The sequence below is a fragment of the Cydia pomonella genome, chromosome 27, assembly GCF_033807575.1.
Source record: "Cydia pomonella isolate Wapato2018A chromosome 27, ilCydPomo1, whole genome shotgun sequence".
Taxonomy (NCBI): domain Eukaryota; kingdom Metazoa; phylum Arthropoda; class Insecta; order Lepidoptera; family Tortricidae; genus Cydia; species Cydia pomonella.
Window position 1 is genome coordinate 1,729,631 of NC_084729.1, and position 26,693 is coordinate 1,756,323.

At 40.2% G+C, this 26,693-nt stretch overlaps 1 protein-coding gene across 2 annotated transcripts; it reads right to left on the reverse strand.

Annotated features, from left to right (window-relative positions):
- Positions 1–2,623: 2,623 nt before the first annotated feature.
- LOC133532631 (uncharacterized) lies at positions 2,624–25,338 on the reverse strand. 2 transcript variants are annotated; one of them, XM_061871387.1, is made up of 10 exons: positions 24,816–25,338; positions 15,745–15,930; positions 14,319–14,481; positions 11,634–11,747; positions 8,464–8,657; positions 7,436–7,549; positions 6,842–6,956; positions 4,660–4,732; positions 3,777–3,991; positions 2,624–3,011 (listed from the first exon to the last, which is right to left on the reverse strand). In XM_061871387.1, the coding sequence occupies exons 2-10, from the start codon at positions 15,927–15,929 to the stop codon at positions 2,709–2,711; spliced, it is 1,476 nt and encodes a 491-aa protein (XP_061727371.1). In that variant the 5' UTR covers position 15,930; positions 24,816–25,338; the 3' UTR covers positions 2,624–2,708. The 2 variants fall into 2 exon arrangements, with proteins under 2 accessions (XP_061727371.1, XP_061727372.1); XM_061871388.1 differs by lacking the exon at positions 24,816–25,338 and having other exon boundaries at positions 15,745–16,026.
- Positions 25,339–26,693: the final 1,355 nt, after the last annotated feature.

Below are 26,693 nucleotides of genomic sequence, written 5' to 3' on the forward strand. Positions count from 1 at the left end.
AATATAAATTTTATTTCTTGTGTTATGTATTTGCACGTGAATAAAACCAGATTTTAGAAACGCATAAAATATTTATTTACAAAAAATGTCAACACTGAAACACGTAAATACAACAGCCATTCTGGTAAAAGATTCAAAAATATGACTATTTATGGGACTAGATTAGTTTTGCTTAAGGTACAGTCAATATCAAAAGTAGCGAAACAGACTACGCGTTAAAAGTATCTACGCATTCTCTAATAACTTAACAAGACGAGATAATATGTTTCTAGACTAGACCCTTTGGGTCCACGGTGTCCACTGTCTCAAACTGTCCCGTCCACTGTGTACTGTGTCAAGGCGTCCACTTTGTCAGAATGTCCACTGTGTCAGAACGCCCACTGTGTCAGAACGCCCACTGTGTCAGAACGTCCACGTTAAAATGTTTACTCTGTGATTCCGTCGTCTTTACCACGTTCTGATACAGTGGACATTTTGACATACTGGACGTTCTTATACAGTGGACATTTTGACATACTGGACGTTCTTATACAGTGGACGTTTTGACATACTGGACGTTCTTATACAGTGGACGTTTTGACATACCTACTGGACGTTCTTATACAGTGGACGTTTTGACATGCTGGACGTTCTTATACAGTAGACGTTTTGACATATTGGACGTTCTTATACAGTGGACGTTTTGACATCCTGGACGTTCTTATACAATGGACATTCTGACATACTGGACGTTCTTATACAATGGACATTTTGACATACTGGACGTTCTGATACAGTGGACGTTTTAACATACTGGACGTTCTTATACAGTGGACATTTTGACATACTAGACGTTCTTATACAATGGACATTTTGACATACTGGACGTTCTTATACAGTGGATGTTTTGACATACTGGACGTTTCTATACAGTGGACGTTTTGACTTACTGGCCGTTACTATACAGTGGACGTTTTGACACTGTGGACTTAATGTTGCAGATACTTTTAAACGCGTATTGTAGAGATATATCTCTATTTATAATATCCATACATACTTTTGGTGCGTATGCGTATCAGATACTGATGCTAACTGTAGGTACATATGATTTATACCTAGGGAATTCTTAAATACTACAGTCTCATCACATTGTGATTGTGACAACCCAAATGTAGTCACGTCTGAAAATATCGATACGAAAAAAGTTCCAAAAATATGTATACACGACTTTAATGCCCATATATTAAGGTAGGTAGTGTATACATATTTTTGGCACAATTTTTGTACCGATATTTTCAGACGTGACTGTATCTAACATTTGGGTTCTACGTTTGGTATTTGGGTACTTCGAGCAACACCGGGAAGGGAGTCGGCATTCGCACTATTTCCCCTCTGCCGATGCACATGCCCAACTGGGCATAGCGCGGTGCGTGTTGTGACTCGTCCGTACGCAAAAAGAGATCTACGTGTGCAAGATTTGTCTTTGACGTGTGTCATTTTCTATGTATTTGTGTCGTCATTACAGATTGGATTTTGTATGTAGTGAGTGAGAAGTGCGACTGTATGTACGTTTTTCCCTCAAAAAATAGCACAACGATTTGTACGGTAAGATATCGCTAGGCTCCTCCCTTCCGATGTGTCAGAAGCCGGTGTTGCTCGAAGGTTAGGTAGGTATTTTACAAATTTTATATTATTCCCACAGCGGCATAGGTAGGTACTCTACGCACGGATGCACTATTAAATGTATTTTTAACTTTATTTCAATTAGCCTATGGTTTTACGCTTTGTAGAAAGTTTCCTTCATTTCAAAATGTCAGCATGGTGCATACCTATGATGCGTTCGTGCGCCGAAGTGGGATATATGTAGGGCTGCCATCTCGAATTTCGCCAAACCCGGACAAAGATTTAAAAAAACCCGGACATTTGGCGTAAATGGCATTTTTTCCCCGGACGAGTCCGAAAATTATATTTTTAAAAACAAGACCTTTAATTTTACATGTAGTTTTAATGGGCTGAAATTACATGAAAAGCGTCCGGGACACTTCTTGACACCCCCCCCCCGGACGGCCTCCAAACTAGGTCAAATCCGGGAAAACCCGGACGGATGGCAGCCCTAGATATATGTCTCAGCTCAGCTACGAAGTTCAATAGGTACCTTCTTTGTTGGTCCCTCATTACTGAGGATTGTGACCACTTGGTTTTGCAGCTCCTCTGATTTGTCTCTATCGGTCTTGATCTCCCGTCGCCCTAACTTGATGGAGTTTGCCTGAGGTCGTCTTCTTAACTTGGTCAGACCATCTAGTTGGTGGGGGGCCTTTCGCGGTCCACTTTTCCGAGTCTTCCTCCTCGCGTTGTCCCGGCATTTTGCCACGGCTTATGGGGCCTGGGGTCCGCTTGACAACTAATCCCAAGATTTGACGTTGGCACTAGTTGTCACGAAAGCGACTCCCATCTGACCTTTCAACCCATAGGGTAAACTAGGGCCTTGTTGGGATTAGTCCGGTTTCCTCACGATGTTTTCCTTCACCGAAAAGCGACTGGTAAATATCAAATGATATTTCGTACATAAGTTCCGAAAAACTGATTGGTACGAGCCGGGGTTTAAACCCGCGACCGACCTCCGGATTGCAAGTCGCACGCTCTTACCGCTAAGCCACCAGCGCTTCCACTTTTCAGAGTACGATGACTTAGGTAACTAACTTTATTAATCACATACAGACAAATCAAATTTACTTCGACTCACTTTTCTCTTCCTTTTTATCAGTCTCTTCCTTCTTCTCATTTATTTTATTCTTCTCAACTTCCAAACTTTCCTTCGCCTTTCTCAAAGACGCCTCGTCAATGGAACTTCTCGATAACTGCCTGAGAATATTCTCAAAGATTCTCGGCGCGCTCTTCGTGTTCGGTAGAGAAATATCCGTTTGTGTGGTTACCGTCTCGCTTCTCTTTTCCTCTTTAACTTCGGCGGGTACATTTGTCTCTTTTAGGTCTAGTGTCATTGTTTTTTTCTTTTGGTCTTTTTCTGTGTCAGCCTGAAACAGGGAGATAAGTATCATTTATTTTGTTTGAGTCAGATGCTAACTCTGCACCAATTTGGCATGCTGCAGAGTGAGGAAATGCCACGTTAAACAACAAATTACAGTTATAGACGCACATCCACACTTTGCCACTGCAAATTTACCACAACTAAGTTCGCCAATTCAGCAATATCGCACTTACAACCCCCCTGGTGTTGTAATCCATGATCGGCGCTCATCGCTTACCATCAGGTTATCCGTCTGCTCGTTTGCTTCCTCTATCATAAAAAGGAAGAGTAAACACTAGTTTTTACGAAAGCGACTGCAATCTGATCTTCAAACCCAGAACGGAAACTAAACCTTATTGGGATTTGTCCTGCTTCCTCACGATGTATTCCTATAATTGTTTCATCTGGTTTTGTTTACCTTAATTACCTCAGTTTTAACCTGCAGTTCTTGCACTTTATACGGTTCTTCCTTTTCTCTGGACCTCCTCTTTATGGTTCTTCTTCTTCTTAATTAAGTACGTTGCCCAGGTTATGATCGCATTTGATGATATTCCTTGTTTCTCAAACGGCTGCGAGAATTATAATACTTACTGCCACTGCCATTGGCATCTACTCCCAATAATAGGCGTAGGTACTAGTTTTTACGGAAGCGATGGCAGTCCATCTGAGCCTTAAACCCAGAGGGGAAACTAGGCCTTATTGGAATTTGTCCTCTTTCCTAACAATGTGTTCCTATCATATGAGTATTTATTTTATTTTACGAGTATTTTACCTCAGTTTCAGCCTGCAGTTCTTGCACTTTATCCGGTTCTTCCTTTTCTCTGGACCTCCTCTCTATGGCTTTACTCAGTACGTTCCCAAGGATATGAGCGCATTTGATGATGTTCTGTGTCTCTCGAGGAGTGAGGTGGAGACCCTCGTTGCGGATGATGCTGTTGATGTTCTTCATGTCTTCTGGGGATCGCTTACGAGAGGTTTCCGAGAAATCTGGAATATACAGTGAAACCCACTAAAAGAATGACTCACGTCACGATAGAACAGCCCGAATGCGGGCCGAGGCGTTCAACACTTAACTTTTACAAGCTTTTATTTAACTTGCCCTGTTAGTATGTATGGGACAAATCTTGCAAGTTGAATTTGACCCACTTCCCGGTTTCCGATGAAGCTGAATATTTGCATACATATGGAAGTCGGGTGACAATGCTACATTATGGTACCATCAAGCTAATCTGATGATAGAGACAGGAAGGAGGTAGCCATAGGAACTCTGTGATAAAACAACGCAACCTAATTGTGTTTGGGGTTTTTAGCGATAAAAGCTTGTACCAAAAATGAAATTTTTGCCAACAACTTATTTATATAAAGCATCACGTGATCACCGATCACCCATCATAGAAAACGAAAAGTCGGGCGCCCCGGCCCGGACCCGGGCAGTTCTAGCGTGAGTCATCCTGTAGGATTTTGTTGTGGGAAGGTACCTACTAGACGACTATAGACACAGACTACAGATAAAGCCTGACCAGTAATATATGATCACGCGCCATGTTGCGGAATTTCATTAGAACTAAATTTTTCATACTAAACTGAACTGTCAATAAAGATTCTTATTCATTCATATAGAGTGGTCTACAGCAATTATTAATTTGAATGGTTACCTAAATCTGCCAAGTCGATATTCTCCGTTCTATACGGAGTCGGGCACTGGTCGTAGTAACTCTTCATTGGGACCTTAAAACAAAATTATATTAGTTAGGAGTTTTGGCGGTAGGTTAAAGGTACTGTAAAGCTACCCAACGATAGTACATACCAAATAGAACAAGTTCAACACTTTGTTAAGTATATTAAAACCAGGCACGGTCCGGTATCCCCTTCAAGGGTTTTGGAAGAGGATTTCGTAAGGCTTTGGATACCAAAGCAGTTGCTGCCTTAAACCCTTTCTTTTTAAGCGCTTCATAATACGGGTAAGCTGATGCCCGTTCCTAAGCGCTAACCTCTTGAAGGTATAGATTATAAATTATAACTCTAATGCTAGTTTCAACTTTCTCGTCGTAAAAATAGAATCATATTTATGCTTAAAGTGAAAGTCTGTCTAGCGCGTTGACAGCACAGGTGTCATAATTTTTGAACTAGGAAGGGGATACCCTTTCGTTTAACGTTATATCTAAAAGGGAAACCCCTTCCTAGAACTAAGTCAAATGAACGGGCAAGCCAATCAAAGGAAAGCTAATCGTTGGGGCTATTCGATAAACGACTAAGACTAAGTGGTAGAATGGGTGGACGGGTCCCTGATTAAAATTCATGCTATAAAAGTTATTGACCAATCCTTACTTTCAAACTCTTTGAACGCCTCATACTTGAACGCATGACAAGAACCCTGGAGGATGCGTTCATAGACCAGCAGGCAGGTTTCAGGGCAGGTAAATCCTGTACTTCGCAAGTCCTCAACCTGACACAGTATATTGAGGATGGGTTCGAGAGGGGAATGGTGACAGGTGCAGTCTTCGTCGACCTCACGGCTGCATATGATACAATAAACCACAGGAGACTAGTATCTAAACTATATCAAATTACAAAAGATTATAAACTCACGCAGGTTATATCTGAACTACTCTCCAACAGGAGGTTCTATGTATCGTTCCAAGGGAAAAAAAGTAGGTGGAGGTCCCTTAAAAATGGTCTTCCCCAGGGTAGCGTACTGGCACCAGCACTTTTCAATACCTATACGAACGACCAACCGATCTTAGATAACCTACAACATTTCCTCTTTGCCGATGACCTTGCACTCACATCGCAAGAAAAATCCTTCGAGGCAGTGGAGAATCGTCTTGTGGAAGGTTTGGCGAGCTTGTCACTGTATTATAAAGAAAATCAGCTTAAACCGATCCCATCTAAAACACAGGTTTGTGCCTTCCACCTAAGAAACAGCAAGGCCACCAGACAGCTGAATATCGTTTGGGAAGACAGACGGCTAGAACACACTGCCGCCCCTAAATACCTAGGGGTGACGCTGGACCGGTCACTGACCTACAAAGCTCACTGCCTCAACACCAAACAGAAAGTGGCGGCGAGGAACAACATCTTGCGTCGTATCACCGGTACCACATGGGGGGCAACCCCACATACCTTACGCACAACGGCTCTCGCTCTCAGCTTCTCCGCTGCAGAATATGCATCCCCAGTCTGGAAAAATTCTTCACACGCTGCCCAGGTTGACATAGCCCTCAACGAGTCCTGCCGCCTAGTAACCGGTTGTCTAAAACCTACTAAACGTGACCATCTATACCAACTGAGTGGAATTGCACCGCCGGACATACGCAGAGACGTAGCCGGGGCTGTTGAGCGCGGAAAACAACTGTGCGACCTGCGTCACCCCCTGCACAACCACAAACCAGTTACTGCAAGGCTTAAGTCCCGGAAGAGCTTCGTTACAAATTCAGCTCTGCAGCACCAAACTCCCCAGGAGGCTCGCCTAAAATCATGGAACTCACAACTCAACGACACGTCGTTACGCATGCCAGCTGCGGAACTCCTGCCTCCAGGGGGAAAGGAAAACTGGGCAGTATGGAAAGCCCTTAACCGACTTCGAACGGGTGTTGGTCGGTCAAAAGATAATCTTCTGAGATGGGGTATTGGCCGACAAGGTGATATTTTCTGCGAGTGTGGAGTCCTCCAAACAACAAAGCACATGATCGAATGTTCCCTGTGCTCAACGATATGCACTGAGGAAGATCTCCTGAGGGCTACACCCAGAGGGCTAGAAGTGGCAAAGCATTGGCAGACAAGAATTTAATTTAAAAAGTTTGATACCTTTACACGAATAAGAAGACCAATCCTTACCGTGGCGATAGAGTTATTGTAATTGACCCAGAAGGTGTTCCACTCGCCGTCCGCTCTCCGGGTTTCCTCCACTCTCGTGTCATCGGAGTCCTCGAGCCAGGTGCTTACGCAGCAACTTTTGAGAAATAAAACAAAGTAGGTATAGTGGGTTAGCGAACAGTTTATTAGGTATGAGTATATAACTAGTAGATCGCCTACGGAGAAGATAAGGAGTAGTAGGTTTTTAACGTGGCATGGGCATCTAATGGCATATACAAGCAAAATAATATTGATGGACGCAGAGCGGATGGTAGATCCAAAAAACGATGGATTGATTGTGTGAAAGAGGATATGAGAAAGATAGGAGTGAGTGCTGAGGTGATGAAAGATAAAGGAAAATGGAAGAGAAAAACATGTTGTGCCGACCCCACGTACCGCGGGATAAGGGCAGGATGAGAAAGATAACAAGTAGATCGCCTCGAACTGAACTCGATATTAGTAAAAGATTGAGTATAAGTCAAAATTGTAGTCTACTATTATCATAAAAAGCTACTTCCCCGCTAACTGAATTCGATATCTAACTAGCGTAGTTTTATGCCATCGGATAAGGGTTACCTGGACAAGTCCTGACTGCATTCCATCTTGGTCTGAGCGGGGGAGGTCTCCACCGAGGACTGGGAGTACTCGGGAGACACTGAAGAGTAGTCCGGCTCTGTGGACGGCCCATGCCTGTGGACATATGGAATCATAACATACTCGTAAGAGTTCATTATATAAGTAAATGCATTGAATATTCCGGGCAATTCAAATCTTGGTTTGTTATCAGGGTTTCCTATTTATATATTTTTCTCAATATGGCCGTCCTGTAACTGATACTATACTATACGATCTCATGTGGTGGCGAATCTCAGTCATGAGGAAACGAGGAAACGTGTTGCCTCTCTGTCGCACTTGTAAATTCGTACGTAAGCGTGACAGGGAGGCAACACGTCGAACGTGGTTCGCGGTAGGCCTTCTGATACTAGTTCGTCTACGCACGTTAACGCTTCGTCCAGTCTTCTGCCCACTCTTGTCCCACGTGCTTTTCTCTGGCCTGTGAATGACACTTGCCGGTCTAGACACGCGGACACTTCTTGTAGTCTTCTGCCAACTCTGCCCACTCTTGTCCCACGTGCTTTTCGCTGGCCTGTGAATGACACTTGCCGGTCTAGACTCGCTGACGCTTCTTCCAGTCTTCTGCCCACTCTGCCCACTCTTGTCCCACGTGCTTTTATCTCACCTGTGAATTATACTTGACGGTCTAGACACGCTGACGCTTCTTCCAGTCTTCTGCCCACTCTTGTCCCACGTGCTTTTCTCTGGCCTGTGAATGATACTTGCCGGTCTAGACACGCTGACGCTTCTTCCAGTCTTCTGCCCACTTTGCCCACTCTTGTCCAACGTGCTTTTCTCTCACCTGTGAATGATACTTGCCGGTCTAGACACGCTGACGCTTCTTCCAGTCTTCTGCCCACTTTTGTCCACTTGCTGGGTTCTTACCTTTAACTAACGCTAGGTGATCTAAGCATTCTAACGCATATCCTAGTATTCTTCCCACTTTGCCCACTGTATTCCCACTCGGGTCCCACATGTTGTTATCTCACCTGTAACTAACGCTAGGCGGTCTAAAGACGCTGACGCTCCTCCCAGTCTTCTGCCCACTCTGCCCACTTTGCCCTCTATCCTTGTCCCGCTTGCAGGGTTGCGGAAGAGACGCTCTCTTTTTTGGGGTGGATGTAGCCAATGCGCTGAATTTCTTTACGCCATATTTCGAGTTCGTGTCTTCGAAATCTGATACCTGGAAACCAGAAATGGGAATTTATCAAAAGATTAGGCTTTTCACTTTTCATGCAACTCCGTCCGCGTAGAATTCGTTTTGTTTTTATTACCTATAGTTTTGTATACGAATCTAAATATTCCATTTCCAAAATAAAAGATTCCTTTGTTACTTGTAAAATGTTCCTGTTTCGGAAACATTTTTGGAAACTTTCTTCAACTTACACTTTAATTCAGAGTATTAACGTAGGTTCAGGTCCTTCTTTGACCCTCACTGACTGCTGAGCAGGCTCTCACTCATTCGGGTGTGCATGCTCGGGATGGCGGATATCAAACAAATCGCTTAATATATATATGGCGGATATTTTTGTTTTTACAAAAATAAGTTATGCCCCCAGATGATTCCGACCTAACATCAAAATTGCGCAAAGGGCCTCAAAATTGTTAATTAAAATTTCTGCAGCCGGATTGTGATCTGAAATAGCGCTACGTTTTTTCTATAAGGGAACGTTTTTTCCACAATGATTTTAAACTTTATACTATATTCCAGGAACAGAATCTCCTTAGGCAGAACTGTTGCAAAAGTGTCCAGCTGTCAGCTATAAATAATAGTTCCAAATCTCTCCAGAGTAGCGCTAGAGTAGCTAAGAACCTAGGCGTTATTGACGGAGTGAAGTGCGCTGTCTATTATTAGATTTTTTTCTCAAGTGTTCTACGTATTGTAGCGCCACCTTTTTATGGTTTATCGTCGGACACTTTTTGGTATATGGAGATTCTGTGCCTTGCCTCTACCTTCCATATATATTCCTACTCCTCTACAAAGAGCATATAATCACTACGTTTTAAGAGACGGGACTTCCATACTAGTGAGTGGAATCCCTTTGTTTCGCAAATCATTACCAAAATGTACGACAAAGAACTGTCAAAGAATCATAGTACCAACATAAGCAATTTAAATAGTGTAGTACGCTACACGCTTGCGTTTCTTATCGATATCGATAAAATGGGGAGGGTTGAAATATAGACTCTTGTCTACAAATTTTGTACTCGAAATCAAGTTAGGATCGAGTCCACATTTAAGTTGTATGTTATATAGTGAATAGTTCTATGAGTGGACTAATACGTGGTCGGGCTTAATGTGGACTCGATTTTTTTTAGAACACCTTGTTGTTATTCACCACTAGGAAGGATCAAAGTAGCACTTTTTCCCTACTAGGAGGGATCACTTTTTTCCTCTTTTTGCATACTTCTTAGGTTAAATTATTTAATTACCATTGATTAAATTTATTGATTCATTTGTACCATAATAATTTCCTCACAGGTGATGTGAAAAGCAGTATGTAAATTTATCACGTGGTAGCAAAAATATTTCCACCTTAGGGTGGTATTCCACCTATCCAATTTCTTGGTCCAATGTCATTGCGTCTTACTCTGTCATTAATCAAAATGTGAGACGCAATACACATTGGACAAAGAAATTGCATAGGTGGAATACCACCCATAGGCGTTAACACTTGAATCCCTCACTACGCTACGATTCTATTTAGAATACCTCGTTACACTCAGATTGTAATTATAAAATCCTTCACTATTTTTTTTCTTAATTTTTTTTTATTAAAAGCACTATTTTTTAAATGATCTGCAGATACATGTTTCAATAAATGTAACTTTTCTATGGGAAGATGTATCAGGTCAACGTTCCCAACAAATTTAACCCACTGCCTGCATCTGAAAACATACAGCCTTGGTTATGTACAGTTTATATTCCAAGTGTTTGCTAATGAGATGATCAACTGATTATTTAGCGCTAATATGCATCTATAAATCAAATCATATATGTTAAATAATGACCATTAATGCATAGATGATAGATAATTTTCCACTCAAAATCTTCGACGAATTAATTTTGTGTCACATTGCATGCAAGTTCTCAGGAAATTTCACATATTTTATTTTATTACTTACACTGATATACAAATAAACATACAATTATCGATAGTTTTAGTACATCCCTAGTTCACAACTAAAAATAATATAAAATATCAAATTTTCGATGTGTTTAAAGCCTGCTGCACCAAAATAAGGTCAAAAGTATCTAAAGCAATACGTACCGGTCTTTATCCAAGGGAAATTTCGTCATAAAATCCCTTTTCTCGTGATTTTCTCGAGTGGCTCGCTTGCCACATATTTCACACTTAGTAAACCGTTTTCTCGGTGGCATTGTAACAAACTCGTTCTTTACTCTGATCACGGTTCACTATTTTCGATATTTTCACTAAATAATAAAGAAATTGCACGAAATACCCGAACAAAACATTGAAGCCTTCATAACAAACAAAACAATTAGGCTGACAGTTGACTTGATGTAAACTTGACAGAATAAATAGCACTGATGTTTTATTTTTCTTCGTTGGCAAAGATTTGCGAAACAAGTTCCATACAAAACTTATTTTGTTCCTAGTTGCGTCAGCCTGCTCCTCTACTGTTATCTGTCATTTATGCATTCATTGACATTGACACGAATATAAGAACATACATAAAAGGTTTCAAGAAAAGTCTATATTGTCTATTCCTCATAACAGCACTTGTGCTTTTAATCGCTATAACGTTACTGCGATTAATGGCTACCAACAACTACTTCATAAGTCAGAAACACGCATGTGACACCCGTAATATAGCAACACCCATAGACTACGAAGACCGCTTAGGGTTGCTTGTTAGTCTCCGTAGGCTACGGTGGCCAAAATCGAGAAAAACCCTGTCCAAAAATTTAATTTAGCAAAGAGCAAGTACCAGGGCCTCATGTCTTGGCTATATATACTTTTGCTTTGTTTACCTAAATTAAGATTTATTTTTGTTGACTCGTAAACTCGTAAAAATGTGGCAATGTCATAATTTATGTCAAATGTCTATAATGGCCTTCCCTCACTTTGCTCTGTTTACTTGAGTGCACTGCAAAGTAAGCTTAGATGGACTCTAAGATTGCATCTATAGGTACCTGGCTGAGTTCCAAGGTCATGTCCTCCATCGACGTGTCACGTTTAGAAGACCGGGACTCGTTGGACAATGTCTTCGGAGAAGGTTTCTGGGTCCTCGGGGTCCCCAGAGAGACCTACGTGAAATTAACGACAGGTGAAATGGAAGGTGGATGGATGCTATGTACTGTGAGCTGCGAAATCGCATGGAGAAATTATGAATGAATACATTGATAAAGTCGCCATGCACTTTTATGGCTGATGGTACACGGTCACGTCTGAAAATATCGATACGGACAAAGTGTCAAAAATATGTATACACTAACTTAATATATGGGCCATAAAGTCGTGTATACATATTTTTGGAACTTCGATCGTGTCGATGTTTTCAGACGTGACTGTACACCTACCTATCTTTTATGGAATAATGCCCTTTTTCTGACTTAATTATCGGTTGCAAGGGCATATAGTATACTGAGGGTACTTAGACAACGATATATATAATATATAAATATTTATAAATACTTAAATACATAGAAAACACCCATGATTTAGGAACAAATATCCATGCTCATCACACGAATAAATGCCCTTACCAGGATTTGAACCCGGGACCATCAGCTTCATAGGCAGGGTCACTAGGTCACTACCCAGGGTCGTCAAAAGAATAATTAAAATTAAAATAAAATTATAATTCATTAAATCGTTAAAGCTGAAATGTTGTCAATTATCAATACGTTCTTAGTTTTAATTTTTAATTACTATTATAATATTAGTTTAATTTTTAAGTAGTTTTATTTTATGGCTAGTTTAGTTTTAATTTTATACCTAGTTGGTTTTTAAAACTAGGTAACTTAATTTATCTAATTTAACTTTAACATTTGACTGATATGTCACAGGCCTTTGCGTCTATTGCAGACGATTTAAGCATTGCTGTTTAGACAATGGGTTTGGTGACTGTGGAGGCCGATGCGTGAGCGGCACGACCTCCCACATTTTTGGCAGAGAAAGCTCATGCCACCTGAGGTTCCAGTCCCGATTTGCTTTCTGCGACACCTTCTGCTATCTAACGTAGTAAACCAGGCTTGGTCGCATAGCTTTCTCCCCTCCACAACACGCTTGCGCCATCCATCACGGTCTGCAGCTAAAGTTTCCCAGGCATGGTGGTCGATTACAAATGCTGACATGTCACGCTTAACACAGTCTTTAAAGCGCAGCATCGGTCTTCCAACGTTCCTTTTAGCATACGCAACTGCACCAAGCAAGACACGTCGAGGTATTCTAGAGGATTCCATCCGGTGCACATGCCCCAGCCACCGCAAGCGTCTCTGTTTGAGAAGAGCGGCAAGACTGGGCAGCTGCGCTTTTTCAAGAACCCTCTGATTTTGATATGTAATGTTATTATTAATAGTAATACAAATATTAAATATATGAGATGATAAGCTCAAATATTGTTGGGGTAGTAACTGTGACATCATCTGGCGGTATACTTGTGATGTCGTCCAAGCTAACACACGTGATGGGCCCCACGGTCTACAACAGGTTGCCAAGCATTGTTACTGAGGCCACAAGTCAGCATAGCTTTAAACTATGACTATGACTATGACTATGACTATGACTATGACTATGACTATGACTATAAAGATTTTAAGAGGAACTGCCAGCTACACTGAAAGAAATGTTTGCATAACTGTAACAAAATTTTGGTTACTGTTTACACAAAAATTGGGACTTGCGAACTATGTATGTGTTATATGTTACAAAACCGTGTTTGGCTATCAGTGTTCAGGTACTGGGTATACACTACAAAATAAGTTTGTAAATTTATGCAAAGTTTATTTTCTTATAACCGTAGTTTAGTTATTTAGTAAAGTTACAAAACCAGTTCGGCTATCTATTTTTTTCAGTGTAGTGTAAGGCCTGAGTAGACGTCCGAGTTGGGCGTGCAGCGGGGCGTGCAGCGTGTATGTTAATCAAATGCAAACGTATAGGAGCGGCCTTAGTGCTAGTGTTGGTAGGAACACAATTATTTTGAGTCTAAATTGATGAACTCGTTTCTTTTTTACGAGACTCAGAGCTTAAAAAACTTCTGAGTCTTTAAAGTCCCGGAGTCCTTTATTGAGTCTTTTTTAAGCGCAAATCAAAAGGACTCGAGTCTCCGAATAAAGACAGTCAACAATTTTATAGGTTTTACCTAAACTACAGTAAAGGAAATAGGCGCTATTGTATGATTTATGTTATCTACATCCATGAATTTTACATAAAGACAACGCATTTCGAAGTTATTTGTAAAAAAATTACAAGTCTCCGAAAAGGACTCAAGTCTCTACAAACGACTCGGGACTCTAATAAGTCGAAAAGGACTCGAGTTTCGTCTTAATTATAAGAGTGAAAAACTGAGTCGAGTCTTAAAGCAGAGGACTCAAAGTATGTATTTTCTATGTATTTAAGTATTTATAAATATTTATATATTATATATATCGTTGTCTAAGTACCCTCAACACAAGCCTTATTGAGCTTACTGTGGGACTTAGTCAATTTGTGTAATAATGTCCTATAATATTTAATTTAATGTAATATTTAATTGAACACTTGTGAGCCCGACGCTACGCTGCACGCCCCGCTGAACGCTCCGCTTCGAGCGTATATTCAGGTCTTGCACTCATAGGGACTATTTTTCGCCGCTATTGGGATAATTCTAATCTTACCTGACTGAGCTCCAGTGACACATCATCTTCCAGCGAAGTCTCCTGGCTCTTGGATGACTGGGACTCGGTGAGCTTCTTCGGCGAGGGGGGTTTCCTGGTCTTCGGGGTGTCGAGGGAGGGGCGGCGGCGGTATGAGCCTGGGAGGGAGTTGGCGCGGTCACCTCTGGTCAGAGTAGGAAGAAGGGTTATTTATTTAATTTCAATAATATATAATTATGTTTTGATCATAGCAGTTGAAAGGTAAGTAGACGGAAAGGTGATTCGGTTCATTTATGATTGCTCTTATTTGGAAATAGTCTATCACAGCTAGTGAGACTAGGGTGATTAGCCAATGGGCCAATCCCTTAACCCTATTTGAACCCAAGAGCCACTAAAGTAGTCATGTGCTATCGTGCCTACCACGCCAACGACCACTAAAGGGGTCATGGCAGACGCTGTCGAAGCAATTTTACTGTTGACAGATAAGGTTTAAATCCGTTTCTCACTAGTTGGGATGTTGGCGTGTATGTCACATTTCGATGCGAGAGAGAAAGCGTTCAAAAGGTTAACGCTCTTTAGCGTAGCGTAGTCTCTCTCTATCACTCTTCTATATTAGTGCGACAGTGACAGTAGCGTTTCTTTTGCTACGGAGCGTTAACGATTGGGATCACTGACATAAATATACTAGACAGGCTATCGAGAACAAATTGTGTCCGCCATTTTCGACGTTTGACGTCTGTCACTCAGCTATAGAATAAGCATAGCTGTGTAGCTAGCCAGAGGCGCCGGTACTTCATTGAGGTGTGGAAGCATTTTCTTCCAGTGGTCTTCTCTAGTACTACATAATACCAAAATGATTGGGATGTTGCATACGCACCCAGGTAGACCAACTGTCATATCCATATGAGACGTTAGTTTTCGGTTGACAAATTGAACCCCGCAGAGAGCAACCGTACCTATACTCTGTAACTTTAGGTATTTAAATAAGAGTTAACAAAATCTACCCTCAAATGGCTCCTTAAGCCAGTTGAGGGTAGATGAAAACATTACATGATCAAATAATGTAGGTTAAAGTCAGCTCGTTCAGAGATAGATCCAGGCGGTTTTGTATTTGGTTGGTTAACCAATAAATGTTATAACTACCCGAAAATGTACAAATTGTTTGTTTACTTTTATTTAAATACCTAAAGATACAGAGTTATAGATAGAGGTAAGATAAGAAAGATGTTATATACCTCTATTAAGTACCTAGGTATTTGAGTTGCTGTATTCTCTGTGTTATTATCTCGTATGAGATGTGCAATAGTATTTTTATTATGTATCAAAAGATATTCAGGACATGTTCGGGACCTCTGCCTGAATTTCAGCTTCATGTCTCACATTAAGTACATTCGGCTACTCGTAATACGCGTACGAAGTACGAGCAGACCCAATTATAGGTACATACTTCTTTAACAACTGTTTCCCAGTAACAACAAAGTCCAAGTTCTGCGGCTTGGTGACCTTCTTCGGCGTAGAGGTAGCTGAAGCGGGGGGTGACTTCTTCTTCTTGGAGCCTCGAGAGGATGCCGAGCCGCGCCGCGAGCGCGGATCTGGATCGTAGTCCGACGGCCAGCGGTCGTTGCGCTGCATACTAGAAACAGAAAGAAGAAGAAGGATAGTAATGAGTAAACGCCCCCATATGATGGAACTGGCACCAGTAATGGGATGGTATAGACAAATCCTGTAAAACAACTGTTTACCTTCCGTTTTTAGACGCTGGCATCATTTTACAATAAACAAGAGCCAAAGAGCTGCAAAAGTTTAATTTTTCATTGATATATGTTGGACCCGGGTTAGGGATTGCAAACCGGATTGGTTTTCAATCCGGCCGGATCCGGCCGGATTTTGGCCGTAGTCCGGCCGGATCCGGCCGGACCGGATCCGGTTTGGTATAGGGATATAAAAGTTAATTAAATGACATATTTTTCTAGTTTTTTGCGTAATACGTATTCCTAAATCTATAATTTGAAATTAATAAATAACTTCTTAACAATAAAATAGAACTTGGTAGTAAAAAGTGTCACAATGTCAATATTACTTGAAAAACAAAATTTGAAATCGGTAATTTATTATATTTAACCATTCAAAAGTGCTCAAATTTTCGTTTAGAATTATAAATTTGATTAGTTTCCAAAGCCTGATGATGGGATGTGGGGTGGGAATTGAAGCTCCTTGAAAGGACAAGTTTTCTTTTCGTAACTGTTCTTTGATTGAATTCTTTGTTTGAGTAGCGGAACTCTCAGTACTGCTACTCGACAATAGATATCGCGGCAAACAAAAAGTCTAATGCTCAACGATTTTTCGCTAATATTATAACCAGAGTAACCGGAACTCTATTTTCAACTCCTACGCTTACTATTATTTATTTCTTTTAACGAAAATATTTTACTTTTAACCAATTATGTTATTAAATGCGCTCTAGTATTATCTTTCTCTAATTTTTTTGTCCGAAAAAGTAGTATCTGTATGACTTAAAAAAATTGTACTCTTTTTTAATTTATAGAAAAATATATTGGTCAAATTATAGGGAACAACACACGACGCGACTATCTCATGCGAAAAATAATAGAATGTAGGATTGAAAACCATCGCGGAAAGGGACTCCCTAAGAAAAGTTACATAGATCAAATAAAGAATTGGCTAGACGTAGAGTAGCATGTACCAGGAGATGAAGGAAATTGCATAAGATTGGATGAAATTGTAAAGACAAAAGATTCTCTCTTGAATTTGAATAGAAAAGAATCTATATTTTATCATATAGATACATATATCGGAGAAAACTAAAGATTATCAATTTTATCATATATTCTTCATTCACACATATTGATGAGCCCAACTGTAGTCGGTTGAGTACCGCCGATTTAATCCTGCTCATTTGTTTCCTTTTAATCTCCTATCACAACATTATGACACGACATTAATTTCAATTATTTATTTATTTCGAATCCACAATAGATCCATAATTGTTAGTATTTACAACAAATCTTAAAATTAATTAAGGTTAGTGACATATAAAATAATAATAACATATCTACAAGTACAAAAAAATTAATATAAAAAATAAATATAACTAGGCAATCTAGATGCACCACTTCTCAGCATCTGTGGCTGCCACATGCACATTAACCTCTTTAGCATAAATTACAAATGCCTTCCATGGCATCTCCATCCTTTAATTTTTCCTTCTATTACAGTATTTATGTAATCGTCGTATCGTGCCACCAACATGAAAGAAAAAGAAATCCTCTTCTGTTCCCAGTCATCGTCATAATAAATATATTTTTACCTTACTAAATTTAAACTTTTTCATTCGTTTTTTGTTCTGTTCAACTTCATACCTCGTATCATTTGCCTTTTCCTCATCTGAAACGCACAGCGCGTGCTGTATTTAGGCGTTTATTTATTTTACCGGATCCGGTCCGGATCCGGTGACTTTTACCGGATCCGGTAGCTCCTGAAAAGTGCCGGATCCGGCCGGATTACCGGATCCGCCGGACCGGATTGCAATCCCTAACCCGGGTATGTCCTTAAACTACGTCCACAAGAGAGGTATGGGCATTGTGAATGTCATCTCGCTTTGTGTGGTAGGGCACAGCACAGCGGATGTCATTTCAGATCTAGAGCAGAGCCCAACTGGGGAAGTACCTCCACCTTACAGAAAACCGCAGCCAAATAACACTAGACCCTACTCATAGTGTTGTGTTCCTGCCGGTGAGTAAGGTTGCCAGAGCTCAACGAGGGTGGGAGGGGGGCAACGCGCATATAACTCCTCTGGAGTTGCAGGCGTACATAGGCTACGGATACTGCTTACCATCAGGCAGGCCGTATGCTTGTTTGCCACCGACGTAGTATAAAAAAAAAAATTTGAAAATAATGGCTCACATCTCATGACTGGAGCAAAACACCATAGTTTTCATTTGTTAATAATTTTAAAACCAATTGCAGTCCCTTTAATTAAATACATAGAAAACAAAGCGGCCAAGTGCGAGTCGGACTCGCCCATGAAGGGTTCCGTACCATTTATGACGTTTTAAAAAAACTACTTACTAGATCTCGTTCAAACCAATTTTCGGTGGAAGTTTGCATGGTAATGTATATTATATATTTTTTTTAGATTTTTCATTCTGTTAATTTAGAAGTTACAGGGGTGGGGGGGGACACACATTTTTTTCACTTTGGAAGTGTCTCTCGTGCAAACTATTCGGTTTAGAAAAAAATGATATTAGAAACCTCAATATCATTTTTGAAGACCTATCCATAGATACCCCACACGTATGGGTTTGATGAAAAAATATTTTTTAAGTTTCAGTTCTAAGTATGGGGAACCCCCAAAATTTATTGTTTTTTTTTCTATTTTTGTGTAAAAATCTTAATGCGATTCATAGAATACATCTACTGCCAAGTTTGAACAGTATAGCTCTTATAGTTTCGGAAAAAAGTGGCTGTGACATAATCGGACAGATAGACGGACATGACGAATCTATAAGGGTTCCGTTTTTTGCCATTTGGCTACGGAACCCTAATAAAGGATTAATAGGACATTCAACGTATATAACGCATAAATCGGTAGAAATTTTGCAGGTGTCGGGGAAATATCAAAAAGACTCCAAATTTTCTGTTAAATGTCCCATGATTGGTGCCGTCGTGCCGTTAACATATTAATTAAAAAATTCTTATAAATTAATAATAAATACCTATTATAGGGACATTCTTACACAAATTGACTAAGTCCCACAGTAAAATAGTTAAATATAATAAAGTATAAGTAGTTAAAAATTCGAAAGGATCTCATCGAACACGCATCTAACGGGAGAGCATATTAATCTTGGAAAACATTGTAAAATGGCATATACGTGCGGAATCATATTAAACATACGGGGCTGACGGAATCACGAGATGCGTACGCATCTTAAACGGGAAAGCATTTAATCGTGAAAAAAATTATGAAAGCAAATTGCAGGAATTGATACAATGACATCTTTTTACTATGAAGGGGAAACTTTTTGCGATAACTCTAAAACAGCTAAACTGATCATGTCCGATAAAGTTTTTATTTAATGTATTTCTTAAGCTATATACTTCCACGATTTTTTCATATTTTTTTGACCTATGGTTCAAAAGTTAGATGGGGGGGGGGACATTTTTTTCCTTTGGGAGCGTTTATCTCCGAATATTTTCACTTTATCAAAAAATGTTTTTCAAGGACCCCATATTAGTTTTGAAAGGCCTTTCCAACGATACCCCACACTGTAGGGTTGAAGCAAAAAAAAAATCAACCCCCCCCCTTTACGTGTAGGGGGAGGTACCTTAAAAATATATATAATTCTAGATTTTATTGTATGACTTTGTCGGCTTTATTCATTTATATAAATAAAATAAAATAAAATAAAAAAGCCTTTTATTTCCTGCAAACTAAGACTATACATTTTGCCATAGCTAAAAAAACATTAAATCTAGATTTATGAATAACACAAACTTTTCTTTTTTTTTTTAGACTAATAGTATTTAAAGTGCAAGAACCCCTCCGCAGGTGAAGGCCTCCTCCAAAGATGCCCATTTCGCTCTGTTCTGGGCTATTTGCATCCAGTTTGGACCAGCTATTTTATTTATCTCGTCCGCCCATCTTGTTCGCGGTCTTCCGTTACCGCGTTTCCCACGTGGGCCTTTCCACGATGTCACTCTTAGGGTCCATCGGCCGTCTGTCAGTCGAGGACGACTGACAGATTCATTTATATATCCATGCCAAATTTCAGCTTTCTAGCACTAACGACCACGGAGCAAAGCCTCCAGACAGACGGACATGGCGAAACTATAAGGGTTTCTTGTTGACTACGGAACCCTAAAAAAACAAACATAAACAGCGCACTTCACTCCGTTAATAAGGCCTGGGTTCTTAGCTACTCTAGCGCTACTCTGCAGAGTTTTGGAACTATTATTTATAGCTGACAGCTGGACACTTTTGCAACAGTTCTGCCTATGGAGATTGCATTTCTTAACTCTACCTTCCATAGAGTAAGCTGCGTAAAATCCACGTAAAATCTGAGACAATTCCGTTAGAGTTCCAGACATTTAGCGGTAACTATGATTGTCAAAAGTTGACGTTTGACGGCACAGTACAGCGCCATCTGTTTTCGATATTTTTATTTTACTTTCTATTCAAATGAATTTTCTATGGTATGTAACAATTAGGTAATTAAAGTAATTAAACGCCTAGAAAAACAAAAGAGCAATGCTGTCGATAGTGTAGTACGGGTGGGCCCTGTAACAGAGGCAATAAATTAAACTGTAGGTTGGCCTTCTCGACCTGACCAGCATATAGGTAATTGGGTAACGGCTCAACCATTTCCTCAGGAGCCAGATACCACAGGAACCAGCTGGCTTCGTGGGAGGAAAACGCACAACGGAGCAGCTTCTTAACATCCGCCAAGTCATTGAAAAGCAGACACAACAGAAACAGCATTGGGTTTCCGCGCAAGCTAAAACAATTACTGATCACGAAATGTTTTTATTCTTTAAATGAATATTTACAAGAATTTCTTTAAACGAATAATTTATGGTGCTTCTTATTGCATGGTTACCCTTAACTATTACTACTACAGCAATCGGAATACTTGCAGGTACTCTGACCTAACCAGTTCATTACGATGCTTCCTCTTTGACAGCCTCAACCCAAGTGAACGAGCCTGTCCAACATTTACCGTGTCCCCACCACCTGCTAAAACTACCGTGTTTTGACATAATGTTAAATCGTGTTCAGTATAATGTTATTTTTCCAACTACCCCTGTATTAATCGGGGTAACATAATAATTTTGTCACGGTATAATTATTATTTAACTGCTATCTTAAATGTAAACATAAATAAATCATGACAAATGCTACCATAGCTTTCGCGTGTAAACCGCCGGACGGAAGCCGTGGCTCCGGGCGTCCTGTACACTCTTGGCAACGGTCCGTCCTAAGAGAGTTACGAGCGGTCGGGTTGAGCTGGAGCGAGGCCAGAGGACGAGCTGAAGATAGGAAGGAGTGGCGCGAGCTTGTGAAGGCCCTTTGCACCTCTGGGGTGCTTTAGGACAACAACAACAACAAATGAATATTTAGAAGAAATTAACTGATGTATCAATTGAAATATAGATGTATTTTATCATTGAATTACTATATTATGAGTGCTTTTCTCCTTATTTTTGTTAGGCCCATCACGGTACATAATGTGATCTATAATTCTATTTATACAGCACCTCTGTAACCATTATGTGCAATAAATGTATTGGGTATTGAATAGGGGTCATTAAAAAATTTATTACGTTACACGAATTTCTAGGTTTTTTTACCCCTTCCCCCTCCATGTCACACTTTGTCACATTTGGTAAACCCCTTCCCCCCTGGTGTGACGTCACATATTTTTCAATTTTGTTTTCAACGAAATCAGTGATTCAAATGGTGTCATTATTTAAATAAAAAAATATTTTTGATAAAATAAATATTAGAATTTTTATAACACGAAATCCATTTGGGAAATAAAATATACGAATAAAAACCATTATACTTCCAAAACCTCGTTATTTAACTGTAAAACAAATAAAAAAAAAATCGGTTACTGATGAAATTTAAGTGATGTGCCAAAGTTTGTGACCCCCCCCCCCCCCCATGTCACAACCTGTCTCATTTTCTTGGCCCCCTCCCACCCCTAAACGTGTGACGTAAATAATGGTTGACCCCAAAGAGCAGAGAATTTAATTTCCCAGTTTCATAGATACACAAAAGCCTTTGACTGCGTGCAGTGGGACAAGTTATGGACTGTGTTGCGCGAGATGGGAACTGCGGAACATTTAACTGGCTCAATCCCACAGCTATATGTTGAGAACCGCTCCTTTGTAAATCGGCACCGACTGTTCCAGTGTGTTCAAAACAAAAATGGGAGTGCAGCGGGGCTGCATCCTATCCCCGGGCCTTTTCAACATATATGGCGAGTATATCATCCGGAAGGTACTGGAAAATTTGGACAAGGGGTTTCCGATTGGAGGGAAGCGGATAACAAATCTCAGATATGCCGATGACACGGTTCTTTTAGCGTCGGTGGAAGATATGCAAGAGCTGTTTCAGAGATTCGAGACGGAGAGCGATCGAATTGGTCTCGCAGTAAACAGGACATTTAACATTGGGGACCTTTTACATCTCCAGATTTAATGTATTTTTAACCATAGAGACTACACATCTCTATGTATTTTAGTAATTATTTATTTTAAGATTATTATAATGTAATGTTTACCCAGGTATTGGCTGTTTATTTATTTAAAACTTTATTGCACATAAGAAAAACTTAATGTACAAAAGGCGAACTAAATGCCATGAGGCATTCTCTACCAGTCAACCTTAGGGCAAAGCAGAAAAGATTGTAGGCGGTGCGTTAAAAACTGCGCTGTTGTATTTATAAATGTTGTTATGTATTTTTCATGTCACTATATCAGGGGTCGCCAAATGGCGGACCGCGGTCCGCATCCGGACCGCCGACCCATTTTGTGCGGACCGCGAGAACACAGCAACTTTTGCACTACAGAGTACGTAATTTGAAATAAAAATGTATCCGATCTACTGTTGCATAATAATGTGAGATGGTTAAGCAAAGGCTGCGTTTTAGAAAGATTCTTCAGCATTTTAGAACACTTGAAGACATTTATTTTCAACAGTAATTAGATTTCAGCAAACGCCTACTTAAGTTTCCTAAACGAAAAAGAAAATGTAGCTGCCATTGCTTTCATGACGGATATTTTTAAACATATCAATGACCTGAACCTTAAACTTCAAGGCAAAGGAAAGCTTGTATGGGAGCTCATGTCAGATGTAAAAAGTTTTTCGCGAAAACTCGATCTTTTTATGAATGATCTTGGTAATGAATGCTTACACTTCCCCAATTTAAATAAATTAATCAGCAGTGACAACGAGATTGACGTCGGCCAATACAAAACGTTCATTACGGATCTTAAATCGGAATTTAAAAACAGGTTCGCAGACTTTAAAAAAATTGAGAATGTTGTAGAAATTCTTAGCAGCATTTACTCTCTGCATCCTGATGGTGAATGGAGCAACGAAGCTGCAATTGTTTTCGGGAGTGATAAAGCTCCTCTGCAAATAGAAATGATAGATTTCCAAGAAAACACAGTTTTAAAACACAAACATACGGAAGTTTCCAGTGAAGACTTCTGGATAAAATTTGTGTGTGGCATTCAATATCCAGAACTACAAAAATTAGCTTTGAAACTTCTTACTTTGTTTGGGTCAACATATATTTGTGAAGCAGCATTTTCGAAGATGAACTTCATTAAGAATAAATTTCGATCACGACTTACTGACGAACATCTCCAGGATTTAATGTCAATAGCTTGCACCAATTTTACTCCAAACTTCAGACAGATAGTCCGCAACAAAATATGTCATTTTTCTTATTGATATGTAAAAAATACCTTTGTTATTTCTTTAATTACATTTGTTTAATAAATATTTTTTCTATAAAATGTTGTGCGGACCGCGATGGTCATTTCATTACTTAAAACAGACCCCGAGCGAAACTAATTGGTGACCCCTGCACTATATGTTACTATAAATGTTGTATTGACTTGTAAAAGAGCCCTTGAGGCCTACTTGCAGAATAAATTTGTGAACTTTGAATTTTGAGGAGAAAGACGAAGCTAATGGTAGTAGACCGTGCCAAAAATATGCTCAGAATAATTAACATCGTCCCAGTGGTTGATATCGTGGACTATGTTTATTGGGGCGCACGATGATGGCAACTGCGTACCGGAGATGGAGTCCTATTCGTACAGTATTCGTATGGCTAAGGACGCGATGACCCGAATGAATGTCATCTAGAAGAAGAGCATAACCATCACCACCACGACTCGGCTAGAACGCGCTCTAATATTCCCCATATTTCTGTATGGCGTGGAAACATGGACGGTACGACGAGAAAGGTAAAGGATGCATTCGAGATGTGGTGCTGGAGACGTATGTTAAGGATACCCTGGACCGCCATGCGCACCAATGTTCGATCCTTTCACAGCTTCATGTCCGAACACGCCTATTCACAGTCTATCAGCAGCGCATATTGTCCTAATTCGGCCACATAATTAGAAGGGGAGATGAAAGCCTTGAAAATTTGATCATTATTGGAAACACAGCGGGCAAAAGAGGCCAGGGAAGGTCTCCAACTAGATGGAGCGATCAAGTGAAAGGATCCCCAACATTTGCTCCGTCGTCAGGAACGCGATGAAGACCTGGTTGGCTCGGTACAAACCAGGTCTGGAGCATCCACATCGACTTTTTTTCGTAGGTATTTCTATTTCCGTTAATATTAAATCTCCAAGACCACGGGGCTGTGCCGTCAACGAAACGTCGGAGGTAATTTTAATGCTTAAGTACCTCGATAAACGATTAACTAAATCGCGGTAAAGTAAATAATATTAAGTGAAAATCTTACTCACATGTATGTCTGTCAGCTGCTGTGCAAGGGCGGAGCTACACTGCGCGCGGGGCGCGACACGGCTGGATGAGTATTGGTAAGGGTGCGGTCATATTCATGAGAGTAGCGATTCGAAATTAGGGTTTACGCATTTAGATTAATTAATAATAAAATTAAAGGGTTTAAAGTCATGTAAAAGTGAATGGATATGTGAGGAGAGAAAAAACCAAGGAAAGGTGGACGGATTGTACCGACCGACCGACTGTATGAGAGTGAGAGATGATATGATATGAAAAGAAATCAGGTGATTCGTGACGATGACAAACGACAAAGGTATAGAAGCTAGAAAAAAACATGATCCAAAGTGAATAGGATAAAGCAAACGAATAATGGTTGTATACGTTTTTTTTATGACATAGTAGGTAAACGAGCTGACGGATCACCCGATAGTAAGCGATTACCGCCGCCTATGGACACCTGTAACGCAATGAAAAACTTACAAAATTGCGAATTTCCACTTGGAAACATTTTGAAAACTTTTTTTGTATAGGTTTCAAAAGTTTCTATTTAAGAAAAAATGCCTGATTGCTGTGAAATTTTCCTGAAATTTCAGAGAACTTTTCAACTTTTGAGAACGTTCCGTAATTTTCACATCAGTAGCGTAGCGTAACTCGCTCTCGCCTGCGCTCACGCTCCCGCTCCGCTCGTGGGCGTATCGCGGCGCCTAATTAAGGCGGCGGGGTGGGGTGAGCAGTGGCGCATGCAACAGGTCGAAAGGGAGGCATAGAGCCGCCTTGTTTATAATAAATAAATAAATATTCGATATTCTTACACAAATTGACTAAGCCCTACAGTAAGCTCAAGAAGGCTTGTGTTGTGAGTACTCAGACAACGATATATATAATATACAAATACTTAAATACCTAGAAAACTTCCATGACTCACAAAAATATATGCCCTTACCGGGATTCGAACCCAGAACCATCGTCTTTATAGGGAGAGTCACCCACTAGGCCAGACCTGTCGTCAAGACAAGGAAAATAATATGTTATAAGAGATGTATAGTTAAATATGTTATTAATAAGTTTGAAACTCGGTCAAGGAGGGTGCGGGGTGTTCAGGTCGGCAACGCGTATGTAACAACTCTTGTTAGGGTCCTACTGGACGTAAAAATAATAACGCGGACTGTATAAAAATAGGCTGGTTTATTCAGCCTTAATTACAAATAAATCCCGGCCAAACAATTATAAAAAACTAATACGGTATTCGTCCGTTGCCGGTGGAGTATGTGAAGCCGAGTGTGTGCCGCGCGCCGCTTGCGGCTTGCCGCGATGACGTCGCGCTCTGTCCGCCGCCCGCGCGTCTCCTCCCGTGCGTATGTCCAGTACTTAACCACTCTGGAGTTGCAGATTTTCATAAGCTACGGTGACCGCTTACCATCAGGCGGGTCGTTTTGTTTGCCACTGACATAGTACAAAGAAACTCGTATAAAACTTAATACTTTAAAAGCTAACGTTATTTTATTATATAAATCGCTTAAAACTTATTATAAAAGGGTTTTTATCTATGTACGGAGTGAGCACTCTAGGCTTAGACGGACTACTTTATTATATAATCCGTAAAAAAGCTTAAAAGTACTAAATTTAATAAATTTATGCTTTCAGGAGGACCAGCGGATATACCGGGAACATCTCGACAGGCGTAAACTATTAATCTTTTTTCAACACCCTCTCCACAGCCGCCGCTGTCAGTCTGACACCGTGGACCTCAAATTAACCTTATAAACCTAAACATAGTCCTAGTGATCGATACCTCTGTTTTGATACGTTGTGTATACACTTATTTGCTGACCGACTTTGCGTTGGTCGCCGAATTAAGAACTGAAATATCTGACGAAGCA

Excerpts from the sequence above, each read along its gene's own strand:
- LOC133532631 (XM_061871387.1), bottom strand. The coding sequence starts at position 15,929 with ATGCAGCGCAACGACCGCTGGCCGTCGGACTACGATCCAGATCCGCGC. Across the intron at positions 8,658-11,633 it reads TGACCTTGGAACTCAGCCAG|GTATCAGATTTCGAAGACAC; the intron begins GTACCTATAGAT and ends TCTGGTTTCCAG. Across the intron at positions 3,992-4,659 it reads TATCGACTTGGCAGATTTAG|ATTTCTCGGAAACCTCTCGT; the intron begins GTAACCATTCAA and ends TGTATATTCCAG.